Source organism: Lepidochelys kempii, chromosome 5 (assembly GCF_965140265.1).
Source record: "Lepidochelys kempii isolate rLepKem1 chromosome 5, rLepKem1.hap2, whole genome shotgun sequence".
In the NCBI taxonomy this organism is placed as follows: Eukaryota; Metazoa; Chordata; order Testudines; family Cheloniidae; genus Lepidochelys; species Lepidochelys kempii.
The window spans coordinates 124,638,422-124,657,194 of NC_133260.1; the positions used below are offsets into that span (position 1 = coordinate 124,638,422).

The 18,773-nt window shown below is 51.2% G+C and overlaps 2 protein-coding genes across 2 annotated transcripts; both read left to right on the forward strand.

Annotated features, from left to right (window-relative positions):
* Nucleotides 1-1,184: 1,184 nt before the first annotated feature.
* LOC140912140 (perilipin-3-like) lies at nt 1,185-7,469 on the forward strand. Its single transcript, XM_073346306.1, has 8 exons — nt 1,185-1,245; nt 2,617-2,687; nt 3,338-3,533; nt 4,245-4,327; nt 4,433-4,703; nt 5,389-5,579; nt 6,594-6,716; nt 6,816-7,469. The coding sequence occupies exons 1-8, from the start codon at nt 1,185-1,187 to the stop codon at nt 7,185-7,187; spliced, it is 1,368 nt and encodes a 455-aa protein (XP_073202407.1). The 3' UTR covers nt 7,188-7,469.
* Nucleotides 7,470-12,121: 4,652 nt separating this feature from the next.
* LOC140912141 (perilipin-3-like) lies at nt 12,122-17,732 on the forward strand. Its single transcript, XM_073346307.1, has 8 exons — nt 12,122-12,173; nt 13,175-13,245; nt 13,870-14,065; nt 14,779-14,861; nt 14,961-15,246; nt 15,975-16,165; nt 17,139-17,261; nt 17,361-17,732. Exons 2-8 carry the CDS (start codon nt 13,192-13,194, stop codon nt 17,730-17,732), a joined length of 1,305 nt encoding a protein of 434 aa, XP_073202408.1. The 5' UTR covers nt 12,122-12,173; nt 13,175-13,191.
* The last annotated feature ends 1,041 nt before the right edge of the window (nt 17,733-18,773 follow it).

An 18,773-nucleotide genomic window follows, 5' to 3' on the forward strand; every position in this document is an offset into this window, starting at 1 on the left:
AGTTTAACAAATGATACAGAGACTCAGGGAACTAGCTGGGAACTGGATTGGCTGGCTATATGGATACTTGGGGCAGCTTGCTATTGGATAAGTATGCTGGGAAAAAGGATGTATAAAAGCCTGTGTAACTTCCTCCTTTGTGTGCAGGATTTGAGATTGTATTCTCCCTGTACCTTTTTGCAGCTGCAAATAAACTTTTCTGCTTCTCCACCCCGTTGTGATTATTGGGTGTAGCACCCCGGGTAACGAACCAACTCAAGCTGTTGTTCAGCCTCTCGGCACTGGGTGCCGGCAACACCATCATTTCCCAAATGCTCCCCTGAGCCTGGGGTTCCACGTATTGAACTGACCCTTATATTGGAACTGCTAACTGCACTCAGTCTTTAACCCCTTATTGCCCAGTGTGGGGCAACCTAACTCACTTTGAGCAATCAGCACTCTCCTCTCTTAGATTGTTTTAGTGAGAAAAAACCTTCTACACTGAAAATGTTACCAGGGAAATGGAGCGTAAAAGCGCTCTTCAGAGAGACCAACGGGAGCCAAAACTGGCAACTCCGAAACCCTGTAACTTTTCAGAGGCTCACAGCCCTCACGGGGTAAAGTTGGGAATGCAGCTGTGTGATTGGTCTCCTGAGCTGTCTGTCAAGTGTGTCCAGCCCCATGATGACATCATCACAGGAATATAATGGCTGAGACCTGGGGAAGGTCTGAGTATTGGCGAAAGATTAGGAGTGTTGAAGTTTGGTAAGATGTGTGGTTAAGCTCTGTACTATGTCTCTCGTTCTTTGGGTGTTTAGATGGGGGTTCTTTCTTACACAGATTGTGACCCAATGTCTTTCCTAGTGGCCAGTAATAGCTAGGATTGAATGATCAGAAGCTCTTAGCTACTTTCAGTACTTTCTAGCTGTACTTGTGTAAAGCATTTCTAGCTGAGTCTTCGGAGCAAACAGTCCAGGGAAGGTAACTGTCTGCCTTCCGGACTGGGAGGCCTGGATTAATGGTATGTTCTAGGAGATGGAGGCTTCCCTAGAGAAGAATAGACTATTTAACAAGGAGAACTAAATTAGAGCTTGGACTATGGGAAAACTCTCCACTCACCTCTCTACCTGAGCTAAGCTATGCTGCCCCCATTCTGGGATGGGGATTGGGACTGCTGGCTGTGGTCTGAATTCTGGTTTGTCCGAATGATCTGCAGGTGGAAACACTTGACTGAGGTGGCTGATTCAGCTGAGACTGGAGTGCTGGGTAACCAATATGTATCTGAAACAGATAATGCAGGAAACACTAAAAGAAAACAGGCCTGGTGCCTTCCCGAAAGGGAAATGCTTCCTGGCCCTAGCTTTCTAGTTAGTGGTCTCACTCTTGCCTCTAGGAGTGATGGTGTCAATTTACCTGAACTGGAATCTGTTTCTTTACCAGACCAGTCTTTAACTGACAATAGAAAATATTTGTATTTTTACCAGCTAAATCGGCTTTAAAATAACCAGCCTGCCATAGTGAGCATCTCCTAGATCATAGATCAGAAGGGACCGTTATGATCCTCTCCTATGTAACTCAGAATCTGGGGAGACTTAAACACTACTCACTCTGGAGGTCCCTGAAGGCTCGCCAATGGTACCTTCTCAATTCAGTGTTCTGTGTGTGTAGTCAATGGCTACTACCTTCAGCAGGATAACTTCTGTCAGTGATTGTACTGGGGCTAATTCCATTTGTCCCAGAGTATAATCTGGGAAAAGACTAAGCTAGGAAGATGCCTCTGATGAGCTGTGCAGGTGTCCTGGTGCTCCCCTTGGGAGGTATTGTTGGGTCTTGAAGTCAGAGTAGAAGCTTTGGGAGTGTGTAAATGGGGTGTTACATCGGGTGGGATCTGAGTTGCTACAGAGAATTCTTTCCTGGTTATCTGGCTGGTGAATCTTGCCCATATGCTCAGGGTTTAGCTGATTGCCATATTTGGGGTCAGGAAGGAATTTTCCTCTTGGGCAGATTGGAAAATGTCCTGCAGGTTTTACCCCTCTCTCTATAGCATGGGGCACGGGTCACTTGCTGGAGCATTCTCTGCTCCTTGAAGTCTTTAAACCACGATTTGAGGACTTCAGTAGCTCAGACATAAGTGAGAGGGTTTTTGCAGGAGTGGGTGGGTGAGATTCTGTGGCCTGCGTTGTGCAGGAGGTCAGATTAGATGACAATAATGGTCTCTTCTGACTATAATATCGATCTATCTATGTGTAACACCAACAGACCCTGGTCATCAGCAGGATCAAACCCAGGCCCTTTGGAGGCTCATGCATTTAGCTCCACTGCATGAGCTAAAAGCCATATGGCTCTTAGCTAAGACTGTAGAGTGGATGCGTTAATCTCTCTCTAACTGGTCCTGGTGCCACTAGAGGGGATAGAAGACAACACCCAGACGAACTGGCTGTTTCTGTTTCTGGGCCTGCCTTACATGAAAGGTCTAAGGCCCTGGCCTGTTCTCTCTGTAGAGAGACTTCCTACAGGGGGACAACCTGGTCTGGCTCTTAGAGAAAACGGACCGGGAGCAGCTCTCCTGATGTTCCTACACAATACTGATTTTATTTCCTGCTGTAGCCACTCAATATTCCTTTTTGGGTCTTACAGGGACATCTCACTCCACCATGTCTGCTAAGGAAAATGAACCACAGGTGGAGACCCAGGCAGAGGAGCAACAGGTGGGTCCCTCCTGGGGAGGCAGGTGTGCTTGGCGGCTGGAAGGGCTGTTCTAGCTTGAATGTCTCCACTGCTGGAGACAGGGACTCGTAACCACAACACTAGCTAATGCTCCAAGTTCTAGTTCTCGGAGTGCCGTAGTCACTGCCCACAAGTGCCTCCTGAAGCCAGGAGGAGCACTGGGGACCCTTTGACTGCTGGCTGCACTGTAACACTGACAAATCCCGTTGACTAATGCCCAAAAAAGTTGACTAATGCAAAAAAGAGTGGGGCATTGTACCGTTTCCTGGACTGAGACATGGTTCCTGATCGGGAGAGACTGCACTGGGAAAGACAAAAGGTCTCTCCATTCCTGCTCTCGCTGACAGAACGAGACTGTGACACAGTTCTGTTTTGTTGGTGGGAGTGCCAAGGTGCAAATGGCATTCCTGAGATTGCTGAATATTGGCAGCTGTTCCAATGGGACCAGGCTTCTGGGTGTGTAACTAATGTCACAGGCAGGCCACTGAACCCCTGCTGACAGGGACAGGAGACTGCCTAGCTCTGAGGACAGTCTCCTACAGAATCGGCAGTTGCAAAGGGAAAGAGACAGGAGGGGCATCTTAAGAAGCCAGGAGCTCTTCCCCAGCTGACGACTCTTTCCCTCCCCCAGACTGCAGGGGACAGGGTGGCTGGCCTGCCCTTGGTCAGCTCTGCCTGTGAGATGGCCTCTGCCAGCTACGCTGCCACCAAAGAGACCCACCCAGGCATCAAAGGGGTCTGTGAGGTGGTAGAGACTGGGGAGAGGGCCATCACCTCTGCTGCTATCAACGGGGCACGGCCCATCCTGGCCCAGCTGGAGCCACAGCGTGAGTAAGGGAAGGGAGACAGGAACACTCCTGTATGTGTAGTGGGGGAGGTGGGTCTGGGGGCAGGCTCAGCCTACAGTGGCTCTAGGCCCACTACTGAACTCGGCCTCCAACTGGCCACAAACAGAATCCAGACTCCCTTCTCCTGCTCCTCTCAACTCAGCTAGCTCCTAGACATGATCTAGCCAAGGCATTGGCCTTGTGCGGAGCAGCTCTGACTGCTGCAGCAGCTGCTGTTAAGGATTCTTGCTCAGGTACCAGCGGTGAGCTGGACCAGCCTAGAGGCAAGCAGTGCCCAGGCAGAATCCCTGGTGTGCATGGCTGGCCCAGTACCACACAGCCACATGCACTGTGTATGGGACCTAATGCCATGGAGCAATACCTGCTAGAGGGCACAGGAAGCAGCTCCAATGCTAAAAGGATCTGAGCCCATGGCAGGCACTGGAGACCCCTGAAACCCTCTAGGAGAAGCTGGGGGTGGATGAACAGATGACTTGCAGCCGGATCTCCTGAGTGCTAAACCTGGCTCTGAAACAGACTGGCTCCATAGCCTTGGGCAACTTGCCCAACCCCTCTTCCTTGGCTTTCCCATCAGTAACCTGGGGACACTTGCTTAGGAACACCAGTCCTCCAATGTACACGGATTAGGAGCCCCACAAGATCTGTGCACATGAAGGAATTAAGTTAATGAGTTCTTTGGTTATGTTTCAGTTACAGCAGCCAATGAATATGCCTGTCGGGGTCTGGACAGACTGGAGGAGCAGCTGCCCATCCTGCAGCAGCCGATTGAGAAGGTAACCACACGAGTGTCACGGCTGGTCCTGGAGCAGGATGAGGCTGTAGGCCCTTCACTTCCGCTAGGTGTTCAGTGACCTCTCCTCTGACCCCTTTTCCTCTAGGTGGCTTTGGATGCCCAAGACCTGGTGGGTGCCAAGGATGCAGTCTGCAGCACGGTCACTGAGGCCAAGGATGCAGTGACCAGCAGGGTGAGTGTGGCCCAAGGGGCTGTCCAGGAGAGCGTGGAGGTGACCAAATCCACCGTGACCAGCAGCATGAGCACAGTGATGGGCTCCAGCATGGGGCAGATGGCTGCGAGTGTCATAGATGCAGCATTGGGGAAATCTGAGCAGCTGATGGACTGCTACCTCCCCATGACAGAGGAGGAGCTCGGTAAGATCCCCTCTGCTGAATACAAACCAAGGTGACCCTGGTGTCTTCGGGCGTGGCTTGGACTCACAGTGCTCACAGCTGAGCTGCCAAAAGAGCCACCTCTCCTTTGGGCTGCCTTGCAACCTAGCTTGGCTACTAGCCCTCCATGCTGGGCCCTCGCTAGCCCTGTCCGATGGCTCTGACGCTCTCTGTGCTGCTACCCACTGCCTTACTGGTCGGTGCTGCAGGGCATCCAAAGGTGCCCTGGGAAAGATTGCATCGGTCACAAGCTCTGGGAGGACTGAACGCATTCCTGCCTTGTATCCTGGCCCTGACAACCAGTGGTACAAGTAGATTTTAATTCTTACCAGTACGGCAACTCATGGGACAGACCCAAAAGTGTGGGGGGGCACATCACTCCCCCCAAACGACCCCATCCTGCCTCGTGCGGGGAGGGCTCTACACACTCCAGACAGGAGATGCAACTATGTGGAAGGGCTTGTGGGGGGCCAGCTGGGGGTGGTACAGGCACACCGGAGGAGGTGCCAGCGTTCTGCTCCTTTCGCTGCTGCGGTTCCTGAGAGCCCTGCGGTTTTCAGTGGATACCGAACGTCATTCCAGCAACAAATGTATTAATGGCGCGGCGTACCTGACCTTACTGCCTGACTTGCACCACTGCTGCCAACTGACCCCTTCCCCCTTCCAGCTGAGCTTGCCACAACTCCCCTGGAGGGGTCTGGAGAGGCTCCCGCAGAGCAGCGGAGTTACTATGTGCGTCTGGGTTCCCTGTCGAGCACGCTGCGCCAGCGAGCCTACCAGCACGCCCTGGGCAAGATGAGACAAGCCAGGCAGCGCACCCTGGAGGCCCTCTCCCAGCTCCAGCAAATCATTGACCTGGTAGGAACACGACCCCTCTCCCTTGCCCTGTAGCTGCTGTGGGTCACGGTCTGTCATAAATATAAAGGGAAGTGTAAACCACTTTAAAATCCTTCCCGGTCAGAGGAAAAGTCCTCTCACCTGTAAAGGGTTAAGAAGCTAAAGGTAACCTTGCTGGCACCTGACCTAAATGACGAATGAGGAGACAAGATACTCTCAAAAGCTGGGAGGAGGGAGAAAACCAAGGGTCTGTGTCTGTCTATATGCTGCTTTTGCTGGGAACAGAACAGGAATGGAGTCTTAGAACGTTTAGTAAGTAGTCTAGCTAGGTATGTGTTAGATTATGATTTCTTTAAATGGCTAAGAAAAGATTTGTGCTGGCTACAAGGACTATCCCAGTCTGTGTGTCTTTTTTGTAATTTAAGGTTTTGCCTAGAGGGATTCTCTGTTTTGAATCTAATTACCCTGTAAGGTATCTACCATCCTGATTTTACAGAGGTGATTCCTTTACTTCTATTAAAAGTCGTCTTGTAAGAAAACTGAATGCTTTTTCATTGTTCTAAGATCCAAGGGTTTGGGTCTGAGGTCACCTATGCAAATTGGTGAGGATTTTTACCAAACCTTCCCCACGAAGTGGGGTGCAAGGGTTGGGAGGGTTTTTGGGAGGAAAGACGTGTCCAAACTACGTTTCCCAGTAAACCCAGTTAGAGTTTGGTGGTGGCAGTAGAAATTCCAAGGGCAAAGGGTAAAATTAATTTGTACCTTGGGGAAGTTTTAACCTAAGCTGGTGAAAGTAAGCTTAGGAGGTTTTCATGCAGGTCCCCATATCTGTACCCTAGAGTTCAGAGTGGGGGAGGAACCTTGACTCTGTCTCTGCAGCCTCCCATGCTCAGTGCCATTGGCACTGTTTGTTCCTGGGCCCAGCTGTGTCGCTGCAGTAGTGCTGCCTGCCTGCTGCCCACACCTAGCTGTGGGAGAGCTTCCCTGGCCAGCCGCCTCCTGTTCTTCCCAGCTAACTGCCCTCTCCTCCTGCAGATCAGCCATGCCAAGCAGGCCGTAGATCAGAAGCTTCACAATGGCCAGGACCGTCTGTACCAGATGTGGCTCCAGTACTGCAGGGGGAAGTTGGAAGGGCAGGAGGATCCTGACTCCGCAAAGGTATTCTCCTCCTTCTCGCCCTCACAGCCTTGCTCCAGTGAACTCCCCCCATCTGCAGGGGAGACTTGCAGATACTCCAGTCTCTCTTTCTCCTTCCAGCAGGTTGAAGCTCAGGCTCTAGCCACGTCCCAGACCCTCACCCAGCAACTGAAAACCACCTGCCTTACTCTCCTGGGCAGCATCCAGGGCCTTCCCAGCACTATCCAGGACAAGGCCCAGCAGGTCTCGAGCAGTATACAAGAGCTCCAGGCCTCCTTCTCCAGTGCCGGCTGTTTCCAGGATCTGTCCAGCAGTGCCCTGGCCCGGAGTCGGGAGATGGTGACCAAGGCCCAGGAGTCCCTGGATGAGCTGCTGGAATACGTGACGCAGAACATTCCCCTGGACTGGATCGTGGGACCCTTCACTCCTGCTGGAGACTCTCCACCGTGTCCTGTTGAGCTGGTGGAGGAAGGAAAGAAGGTGGAGGCCTGAAGGGTTCCCCCTGCTGCTGGAAGGAATCCAGCTGAATTGCCTGCATAGCTAGTGTGGGGTCTCCCTGCTGAGGCCACAGTTCTGCTTTGGCAGATGGTGGACTGAGGTCAGGTCTTCCTTCTGCAGAACCTGAATGGCCTTTCCCAGGCCCACTTCTCCAGAACCATGTATTACCAGTTACAGGGTGGCATCACTAGTCATGCAGGACTGCATCCCTTGCAGGGCTAGTCTGCTTCTCTCAGGACATACATACAGCTGTCTTCCTCTGTACATAGGAAGTGCTCCTGAGCTTGATCTTTTCCCTAGCTTTCTAATGTGTAAAACTAGGGTTTAATGTTACAATAAACCTCAACTGCATTCAAATTTCTGTCTGCTTAATGTGATTCCCTCCCTGGCTCATGCTCTGTAGAAACATATACTGTAGAGGTGACCCCATGCCCCTCTTCTTCACACACACAAACCCCCTCCACCCACTTTCTCTGGAAGGGCTCCAGAATGGCTGAGCTCATCTCCTGGGTGAAGGCATCTCTTCAGGTGCCTCCATTTGACACTCTTCCATTGAGACTTTCCTCATGTAGAAGAAGGCAACAGTGTTCTCCCCATTGAGAACACTCGTCTGGCTTCCAGTGGCTAGCAAGGCAACATTACAGGCTCTGAGACCCAACTAACAGAGGGAAAGACCCAGGTTGTTGAGATAGTGCCCTATGGCCTTGAGAGGAAATGAGGTGTGTGGAGAACTGAGAACCTACTACTGGTAATGAGCAAAGTTAAAAGGGTCACATACAGTGGTGGGAGACTGCCGGGCCTTGCCTCTAGTTCAGTGCAAGAAGCTCAACAGGTTGGAAGTGTCTAGGAAAAGATGGTGAATTGACAACTCCAGGCAACTGGGATTTAACAAAACACACACAGGGAAACTAGCTGCAAGAGAGAGAGCAGCAGATAGTCCTGCTGAAGCATGGACATCAGCCAGCCTGCATCCTTCCTACCTGCCATTAGCCAAGCACCTGCCTAACATTTCCTACTGCCTAGTGTAAACCTAGCCAGGCTAATGGCTCAGGGTTGTGGGAGATCCATAGTAGGACCAGTGCTGGGCTTGTAATGCATTTTCCTGAGAGCTTGTGTCTATGCTTGAAGTCACAAGTGCCTAGTGTCATCTAGGCAGCTCCATCACTTTTGCTTATCCTAACTCCGGCTTGAGCTATTAATAAGCTTCAGGCAAGGAAATGTCTCTCGGGTTCAGCACTGCAACAGCACCATGAGCAGGAATGGGTGTGTAGCTCTCAAAGATAGAGACTAGTAATCAAAGTGGTGATGGATGCAGCTCCCAGGGCTAGTTACTCCTGATCTCATTGAACAGGGCCTGTCTTGTACTCCCAGTGGACTGGGGCTACAAAGGTTTTCATAGACCCCTAGAATATGGGGGTTGGAATGGACCGTAGGAGGTCATCTAATCCAACCCCCTGATCAAAGCAGGACCAATCCCCAGTCAAATCATCCCAGCCAGGGTTTTGTCAAACCCGACCTTAAAAACTTCAAAGGAAGGAGACTCCACCACCTTCCTAGGTAACGCATTCCAGTGCTTCACCACCCTTCTAGTGAAAAAGTTTTTCCTAATATCCAACCTAAACCTTCCCCACTACAACTTGATACCATTGATCCTTGTTCTGTCATCTGTATCCCTGAGAACAGTCCAGATGCATCCTCTTTGGAACTCCCTCTCAGGTAGCTGACAGCAGCTATCAATTCTCCCCCCCACACCCTTCTTCTCTTTTGCAGGCTAAACAATTCCAGTTCCCTCAGCCTCTCCTCATAAGTCATGTGTTCCAGTCCCCTAAACATTTTTGCTGCCCTCTGCTGGACACTTTCCAATTTTTTCACATCCTTTTTGTAGTGTAGGGCCCAAAACTGGACATAGTACTCCAGATCAGGCCTCACAAGTGTTGAATAGAGGAGAACAATCATGTCTGTCGATTTGCTGGCAATACCCCTATTTACACAACCCAAAATGTCATTGGCCGTCTTGGCAACAAGGGCACACTGTTGACTCATAGCCAGTTTCTTGTCCACTGTAACTTCGAGGTCCTTTTCTGCAGAAAAGTCAGAAACTCCCTTACTGACAGTGAGCGATCACTGAGGCTAATTTGCCTGTGTAACTGGAAGTGTGTTACATACCCTGCTGTGTTCTGGATTAACAGAGGCCCCTCCAACACACTAGCTAGGTGGAGCCCTGCTGGGGTGAGTAAAGGTCCTAGTCTGCTCCTTTTAGGAATATGGAAGAGTAAGTATAGACTTCAGGAGTGCTGGTCAGCTAACGTGACTTCTGTATCCAAGCCCAGTGAAGCTCTTTCCTCTGTCGTCCAAGTCTAATAAAATGTGTGATGTCAATGAGTGGATTTCACATCAACAGATCTTAGCTTCAAACTTGGAGAGAAGTGGGAGCTGGATTTTCTTTACGCCATGAAGAACATTGCAGCCTACGTTTCCCGAGCGCAGCCCCTGCAGCTACTCTTTCCGTAGAGAAGGAGCGGTTCTAACACATCCCCAAGCAGGGTCAGACCTAAGAAACCCGATGGAAAATGTTGCTGCACCACTCTCAAGTTATATAAAACAAATTCAGTGACTGACTAACCCACCGGGTGCAGTATTTATTCAAAGAGCAGTGAGTTATTTCAGCAAACCCCAAACCAATGGGCTCGACTGTTTAATCCAGAGGCCTGTTGGAGGATCCACGTGTGAGCATAGAGATCACACCAGCTACACCCCAATGGTCTGAATATTAGAAGGAGGAATGGGAAAAGGAAAGAGATGCTTCCTGCCCCCAGCTGGCTTTCTCTCCTGGGTGGCACCCTCTCGATAATTAATGATTGTAGCTGTAGATCCCAGGTAGGAAGACTTGTAGTGTGCTCTCAACATGGTTGGGCTTGTTGCTTCTTCTGGCTGCCTGTGTGGGAGGGCTATGGATGGGAAGGTGGTTTCTAAGCCCTGAGCATGCAATGGTCTCTCTGTGCTAGAGATACTTGCACCTGTGCAGAGCCCTCTGGAACTCAGCTACTCTTCCCAACTGCCTGTTGAAGTTACTGGGGGTCTGAGTAAATGCAGGGGCTAGTTTGTGCAGGGCTCATTGTAGAATCAGAGCCTAAAACGGCCCTACTCTGGCCCTTGCAGCCACTGAAACTGAAGATTGTGTGTTTAGATGGAGGCCCTCTCACATCCCTCTGTGGGACAGACACATGGGTATGAACATCTAGGCCTGCTTTAAAGGAGTGAGGTGAGCACCTGCCTCAGCCCCAGGCCACTGTCACTCTGCTCAGCTGCTCCAGGAATTTGCACTCCCTGGTTTGATTTTACTCCCTGTGTGAAAGGTGTAGGGAGGTTATGGGACGAAGTTATGCCTGGTGTGATCTGCTGTCACTCTGGCTGGGAAGGACCCTGGCACTGGAGTAACTAGGCCAGGAATGATAATGGGGAAAGGGCAGAGCCGAGCCGAGTGGCTATAACTGACACCCCCCCCCAAATTTTTCCCTGAGCTTGTCTCCCCACTCAGTGCTTCCCTTTGGCTGTGTCACCCCCAGCATCTGCCCAAATGCTCCCCAGATTCCCCCTGAGCCTGGGGGTTCCACGTATTGAACTGACACTTATATTAGAACTGCTAATTGCACTCAGTCTTTAACCCCTTATTGCCCAGTGTGGGGCTACCTGACTCTCTTTGAGGTTCTGGGCCTAACTCACTTAGGCCTTGCAATGCTGAGAGGAGCAATAGCTAAATACCTTTAAAAACCTGTGCCATGTTCTCTTCCCTGGACAAATCAACCAACAGGAAAGCTATAAATGTACTGAGGAGTATCTTGTGCCAGCTGGGCCAGAATAACTTCCCCAGCCTCTTTTGGAGTGGGCAGGAAAGGAAAATAATACAACAGCTACCAGCACTCTCCTCTCTTAGATGGTTTTACTGTCAAAAATCTTCTACACTGAAAATGTGACCAGGGAAATGGAGCGTAAAGGCGCTCTTCAGAGAGAACAACTGGAGTACTCTGAGAATATGAACCATTATTATTATTTGTATGACCGTAGCATTTCAAAGCAAAAATCAGAACTGGAATCCCATCGTGCTAGGTACTGTCTTAACACAGAGTAAAAGGCCTGCCCCAAACAGCTCATAATCTGAAACTAGGTTTGCCAGCCCTCCAGGATTGTCCTGAACTCTCTAGGAATTAAAGATTAATCTTTAATTAAAGATTGTCATGTGATGAGACCTCCAGGAACACATCCAACCAAGATTGGCAACTCTCACACCCTGTAACTTTTCATGGGCTCACAGCTCTCACTGGGCAAAGTAGAGAATGCAGCTGTGTGATTGGTCTCCTGAGCTGTCTGTCAAGTGTGCCCAGCCCTATGATGACATCATCACAGGAATATAATGGCTGAGACTTAAGGGAGGTTTGAGTATTGGTGAAGGATTAGCAGTGTAGAAGTTTGGTAAGATGTGTGGTTAACTTCTGTCTTATGTCTCTGGTTCCTAGGTTCTGTATTTGTTTCGATGGGGGCTCTTTTCTTACACAGAGTGTGACCCAATGTCTTGCCTGATGGCCAGTAGTGGCTAGGATTGAATGGTCAGAAGCTTTTAGCTAGTTTCAGTGCTTAGTAGTTGTACTTGTGTAAAGCATTTTGAGTTCAGTCTTCTGAGCAAATGGTCCAGGGAAGGAAACTATTTGCCTTCTAGACTGGGAGGCCTGGATTAATGGTATGTTCAAGAAGATGGAGGCTTCCCTAGAGGAAAATAGAATATTTAACAAGGAGAACTAAATTAGAGTTTGGACTAGGGGAAAAACTCCTACTCACCTCTCTACCTGAGCAAAGCTATGCTGTTCCCATGCAGGGATGGGGATTGGGACTTCTGGTTGTGGTCTGAGTTCTGGCTTGTCCTAAAGATCTGCAGGTGGAAACACTTGACTGAGGTGGCTGATTCAGCTGAGACTGGAGTGCTGGGTAACCAATATGTATCTGAAACAGATAATGCAGGAAACACTAAAGGAAAACAAGCCTGGTGCCTTCCCATAAGGGAAATGCTTCCTGGCCATAGCTTTCTAGATAGTGGTCTCACGCTCGCCTCTAGGAGTGATGGTGTCAACTTACCTGAACTGGAATCTGTTCCTTTACCAGACCATCTTTACCTGACAATAGAAGATATTTGTATTTTTACCAGCTAAATTGGCTTTAAAATAACCAGCCTGCCGTAGTGGGCATCTGCCTGCCATAGTGGGCATTTGGACTCATAGATATTAAGGTCAGAAGGCACCATTATGATCATCTTCTATGTAATTCAGTATCCAGGGAGACTCCTACACTACTCACTCAAGAGGTCCCTGAAGGCTCCCCAGTGGTACCCTCTCAATTCAGTGTTCTGTGTGTGTAGTCAATGGCGACTTCCTTCTGCAGGATAACTTCTGTCAGTGATTGTACTCTGGGACAAATGGAATTAGCCCCGGTACTATCTGGGAAAAGACTAAACTAGGAGGGTGTCTCTGATGAGCTGTGCAGGTGTCCTCTTGCTCCCCTTGGGAGGCATTGTTGGGTGTAGAAGTCTGAGGAGAAGCTTTGGGAGTGTGTAACGCCAAAAGACCCTGGTAATGGGCAGGATCAAACCTGGGACGTCTGGATCATAAGGCTCTTAGCTAAGACCGTAAAGCCGATAAATTAATCTCTGTCTCTCTAACTGGTCCTGGTGCCACGACATGGGACAGAAGAACACACCCACAAGATGTGTGGATTACAAGTGCATCCCTGGGCTTGAAGAACTGGCTGTTTCTGAGCCTGCCTTAGATCAAAGCTTTAAGGGCCTGGCCTGCTCTCTGTAGAGAGAGACTTACTGCAGGGGGACAACCTGGTCTGGCTCTTAGAGAAAACGGACCAGGAGCAGCTCTCCTGGTATTCCTTGATTTCACTGTTTCCTGCTGTAGCCACTCAATATTCCTTTTTGGGTCTTGCAGGGACATCTCACTCCACCATGTCTGCTAAGGAAAATGAACCACAGGTGGAGATCCAGGCAGAGGAGCAACAGGTGGGTCCCTCCTGGGGAGGCAGGTGTGCTTGGCGGCTGGAAGGGCTGTTCAAGCTTGAATGTCTCCACTGCTGGAGACAGGGACTCATAACCACAACACTAGGCAATGATTCTAGCTCTCAGAGTGCCGTAGTCACTGCCCACATGTGCCTCCTGAATCCGGGAGGAGCTCAGGTGACCCTGTGAATGCTGTCTGCATTAGAACACTGGCAATTCCCGTTGATTACAATGCCCAGTGGGGGCATTGTACCGGGTGCTGGACCGAGACATGGTTCCTGATCGAGAGAGACTGCACTTGAGAAGACAAAAGGTCTCTCCATTCCTGCTCTCGCTGACGGAACGAGATCGTGTCACAATTCTGTTTTGTTGGTGGGTGTGCCAGGATGGAAACGGCTTTCCTGAGACCTTGCTGAATATTGGCAGCTGTTCCAATGGAACCAGGCTTCTGGGTCTGTAACTAATCTCACAGGCAGGCCACTGAAACCCAGCTGAAATGGACAGGAGACTGTCCTCAGAGCTGGGCAGTCTCCTACAGAATCAGTAGTTGCAGAGGAAAAGAGACAGGAGGGGCACCTTGAGAAGCCAGGAGCTCTTCTTCAACTGACTCCTCTTTCCCTCCCCTAGACTGCAGGGAACAGGGTGGCTGGCCTGCCCTTGGTCAGCTCTGCCTGTGAGATGGCCTCTGCCAGCTACGCTGCCACCAAAGAGACCCACCCAGCCATCAAAGGGGTCTGTGAGGTAGTAGAGACTGGGGTGAGGGCCATCACCTCTGCTGCCATTACCGGGGCACAGCCCATCCTGGACCAGCTGGAGCCACAGCGTGAGTAAGGGAAGGGAGGCAGGAACACTCCTGTGTGTGTGGCGGGGGAGGTGGGTCTGGGGGCAGGCTCAGCCTACAGTGGCTCTAGGCCCACTACTGAACTCTGCCTCCAACTGGCAGGAAACAGAATCCACAAACTCTCTTCTCCTGCTCCCCTGAACTCAGCGAGCTCCTAAACTTGATCTGGCCAAGGCATTGGCCTTGTGCGGAGGAGTTCTGACGGCTGTAGCAGCTGCTGGTGGGGATTCCTGCTCAGGTACCAGGGGTGAGCTGGACCAGCCTAGAGGCAGGCAGTGCCCAGCCACAATCCCTGGTGTGCATGGCTGGCCCAGTACCACACAGCCACATGCACTGTGTATGGCACCTAATGCCATGGAGCAATACCTGCTAGAGGGCACAGGGAGCAGCTCCTATGCTAAAAGGATCTGAGCCCATGGCAGGCACTGGAGACTCCTGAAACCCTCTAGGAGAAGCTGGGGGTGGATGAACAGATGACTTGCAGCCGGATCTCCTGAGTGCTAAACCTGGCTCTGAAACAGACTGGCTGCAGAGCCTTGGGCAATTGGCCCAACCCCTCTTCCTTGGCTTTCCCATCAGTAACCTGGGGAGACTTGCTTAGGAACACCAGTCCTCCAGTGTATACGGATTAGGAGCCCCACAAGATCTGTGCACATGAAGGAATTAAGGGAACGAGTTCTGTGGTTATGTTTCAGTTGCAGCAGCCAATGAATATGCCTGTCGGGGTCTGGATAGACTGGAGGAGCAGCTGCCCATCCTGCAGCAGCCGATTGAGAAGGTAACCACACGAGTGTCACGGCTGGAGCAGGGTGAGGCTGTGGGCCCTTCACTTCCGCTAGGTGTTCAGTGACCTCTCTTCTGACCCCTTTTCCTATAGGTGGCTTTGGATGCCCAAGACCTCGTGCGTGCTACAATGGTGGGTGCCAAGGACGCAGTCTGCAGCACGGTCACTGAGGCCAAGGATGCAGTGACCAGCATGGTGGGCATGGCCCAAGGGGCTGTCCAGGAGAGCATGGAGGTGACCAAATCTACCGTGACCAGCAGCATGAGCACAGTGATGGGCTCCTGCATGGGGCAGATGGCTGCAAGTGGCATAGACACAGCATTGGGGAAATCTGAGCAGCTGGTGGACTACTACCTCCCCATGACGGAGGAGGAGCTTGGTAAGATCCCCTCTGCTGAATACAAACCAATGTGACCCTGGCGTCTTTGGGCACGGCTTGGATTCACAGCTGTTCAGTGTTCACATCTGAGCTGCCAGAAGAGCCACCTCTCCTTCGGGCTAGCTTGCGACCTAGCTTGGCTCCTAGCCCTCCCTTAGTTGCTTCATGCTGGGCCCTCCGCTCGCCCTGTCTGATGCCTTTGATGCTGCTCCCTGTGCAGCTACCTGCTGCCTTACTGGTCAGTGCTGCAGGGCACCGAAACGTGCCCTGGGAAAGATTGCATCGGTCACAAGCTTTGGGAGGGCTGAACGCATCCCTGCCTTGTATCCTGGCCGTACCAACTAGTGGTACACGTAGGTTTTAATTCTTACCAGTACAGCGACTCATGGGAGGGACCCAAGCGTGGGGGGGGGGGGAAGCACATGACTCCCCCCAAGTGACCCCACCCTGCCTTGTGCGGGGAGGGCTCTACAGACTCCAGACAGGAGATGCAACTACGTGAAAGGGCTGGTGGGGGGCCAGCTGGGGGCGGTACAGACACACCGGAGGAGGTGCCAGCATTCTGCTCCTTTCGCTGCTGCGGTTCCTGAGAGCCCTGCGGTTTTCAGCGGCTACCGAACGTCATTCCAGTACGTCATCCCAGCAACAAATGTCTTAACGGCGCGGCGTACCTGACCTTACTGCCTTACTTGCACCACTGCTGCCAACTGACCCCTTCCCCCTTCCAGCTGAGCTTGCCACAACTCCCCTGGAGGGGCCTGGAGAGGCTCCCGCAGAGCAGCGGAGTTACTACGTGCGTCTGGGTTCCCTGTCGAGCACGCTGCGTCAGCGAGCCTACCAGCACGCCCTGGGCAAGATGAGACAAGCCAGGCAGTGCACCCTGGAGGCCCTCTCCCAGCTCCAGCAAATCATTGACCTGGTAGGAACACGACCCCTCTCCCCTGCCCTGTAGCTGCTGTGGGTCATGGTCTGTCATAAATATAAAGGGAAGGGTAAACCACTTTAAAATCCCTCCTGGCCAGAGGAAAAGTCCTCTCACCAGTAAAAGGTTAAGAAGCTGAAGGTAACCTTGCTGGCACCTGACCTAAATGACCAATGGGGAGAGAAGATACTTTCAAAAGCTGGGAGGAGGGAGAGACAGAAAGGGTCTGTGTCTGTCTGTATGCTGCTTTTGCTGGGAACAGAACAGGAATGGAGTCTTAGAATGTTTTAGTAAGTAGTCTAGCTAGGTATGTGTTAGATTGACTATCCCAGTCTGTGTATTTTTTTTGTAACTTAAGGTTTTGCCTAGAGGGATTCTCTGTTTTGAATCTAATTACCCTGTAAGGTATCTACCATCCTGATTTTACAGAGGTGATTCCTTTACTTCTATTAAAAGTCGTCTTGTAAGAAAACTGAATGCTTTTTCATTGTGCTAAGATCCAAGGGTTTGGGTCTGTGGTCACCTATGCAAATTGGTGAGGATTTTTACCAAACCTTCCCCAGGAAGTGGGGTGCAAAGGTTGGGAGGGTTTCTGGGAGGAAAGACGTGTCCAAACTACGTTTCCCAGTAAACCCAGTTAGAGTTTGGTGGTGGCAGTAGAAATTCCAAGGGCAAAGGGTAAAATTAATTTGTACCTTGGGGAAGTTTTAACCTAAGCTGGTGAAAGTAAGCTTAGGAGGTTTTTCATGCAGGTCCCCATATCTGTACCCTAGAGTTCAGAGTGGGGGAGGAACCTTGACTCTGTCTCTGCAGCCTCCCATGCTCAGTGTAAATGGCACTGTTGGTTCCAAGGACCCAGCTGTGTCGCTGTAGTAGTGCTGCCTGCCTGCTGCCCACACCTAGCTGTGGGAGAGCTTCCCTGGCCAGCCGCCTCCTGCTCTTCCCAGCTAACTGCCCTCTCCTCCTCCAGATGAGCCATGCCAAGCAGGCCGTAGATCAGAAGCTTCACAATGGCCAGGACAGTCTGTACCAGATGTGGCTCCAGTACTGCAGGGGGAAGTTGGAAGGGCAGGAGGATCCTGACTCCGCAAAGGTATTCTCCTCCTTCTCGCCCTCACAGCCTTGCTCCAGTGAACTTCCCCCATCTGCAGGGGAGACTTGCAGATACTCCAGTCTCTCTTTCTCCTTCCAGCAGGTTGAAGCACAGGCTCTAGCCACATCCCAGAGCCTCACCCAGCAACTGAAAACCACCTGCCTTACTCTCCTGGGCAGCATCCAGGGCCTTCCCAGCACTATCCAGGACAAGGCCCAGCAGGTCTCAAGCAGTATACAAGAGCTCCAGGCCTCCTTCTCCAGTGCCGGCTGTTTCCAGGATCTGTCCAGCAGTGTCCTGGCCCGGAGTCGGGAGATGGTGACCAAGACCCAGGAGTCCCTGGATGAGCTGCTGGAATACGTGACGCAGAACATTCCCCTGGACTGGATCGTGGGACCCTTCACTCCTGCTGGAGACTCCCCACCGTGTCCTGCTCAGCTGGTGGAGGAAGGAAAGAAGGTGGAGGCCTGAAGGGTTCCCCCTGCTGCTGGAAGGAATCCAGCTGAATTGCCTGCATAGCTAGTGTGGGGTCTCCTCGCTGAGGCCGTAGTCCTGTTTTGGCAGATGGTGGGCTGAGGTCAACTCTTCCTTCTGCAGAAGGAACAGAACTTGAATGTCCTTTCCCACGCACACTTCCCCAGAACCATGTATCACCAGTTACAGGGTGGCATCACTAGTCATGCAGGACTGCATCCCTTGCAGGGCTAGTCTGCTTCTCTCAGGACATACATACAGCTGTCTTCCTCCGTACATAGGAAGTGCTCCTGAGCTTGATCTTTTTCCTAGCTGTGTAATGTGTAAAACTAGGGTTTAATGTCCCAATAAACTGCAACTGCATTCAAATTCCTGTCTGCTTAATGTGATTCCCTCCCTGACTCGTGCTCTCTACAAACATTTACTGTACAGATGACCCCATCCCCCTCTTCTTCTCTCACACACACACACACCCTTGCACCTACTTTTTCTCTGGCAGGACTCCAGAATGGCTGAGCTTGTCTCCTGGGTGAAGGCATCTCTTCAGGTGCCTCCATTTGACTCTCTTCCATTGAGACTTTTCTCATGTAGAAGGAGGCAACAGCCCATTGAGAGCACTCATCTGGCTTCCAGTGTGTAGTGAGGCAACAATACAGACTGTGAGACCAAGTAACAGAGGGAAGAGCCCAGTGTGTTACGGCACTATGGCCTTGAGAGGAAATGGGGTGTGTGGAGAGCTGAGAACCTACTATTGGTAATGAGCGAAGTTAAAAGGGTCACATACAGTGGTGGGAGACTGCCAGGCTTTGCCTCTAATCCAGTGTAAGAAGCTCAACAGGTTGGAAGTGTCCAGGAAAAGGGATGGTGAATTGTTAAATCCCAGTTGCCTGGAGTTGTCAAAACGCACCCCTGCGCGCACACACAGGGAGACTAGCTGCAAGAGAGAGCAGCAGACAGTCTTGCTGAAGCATGGACATCAGCCAGCCTGCGTCCTTCCTCCCTGCTGTTAGCCAAGCACCTGCCTAACCTTTCCTACTT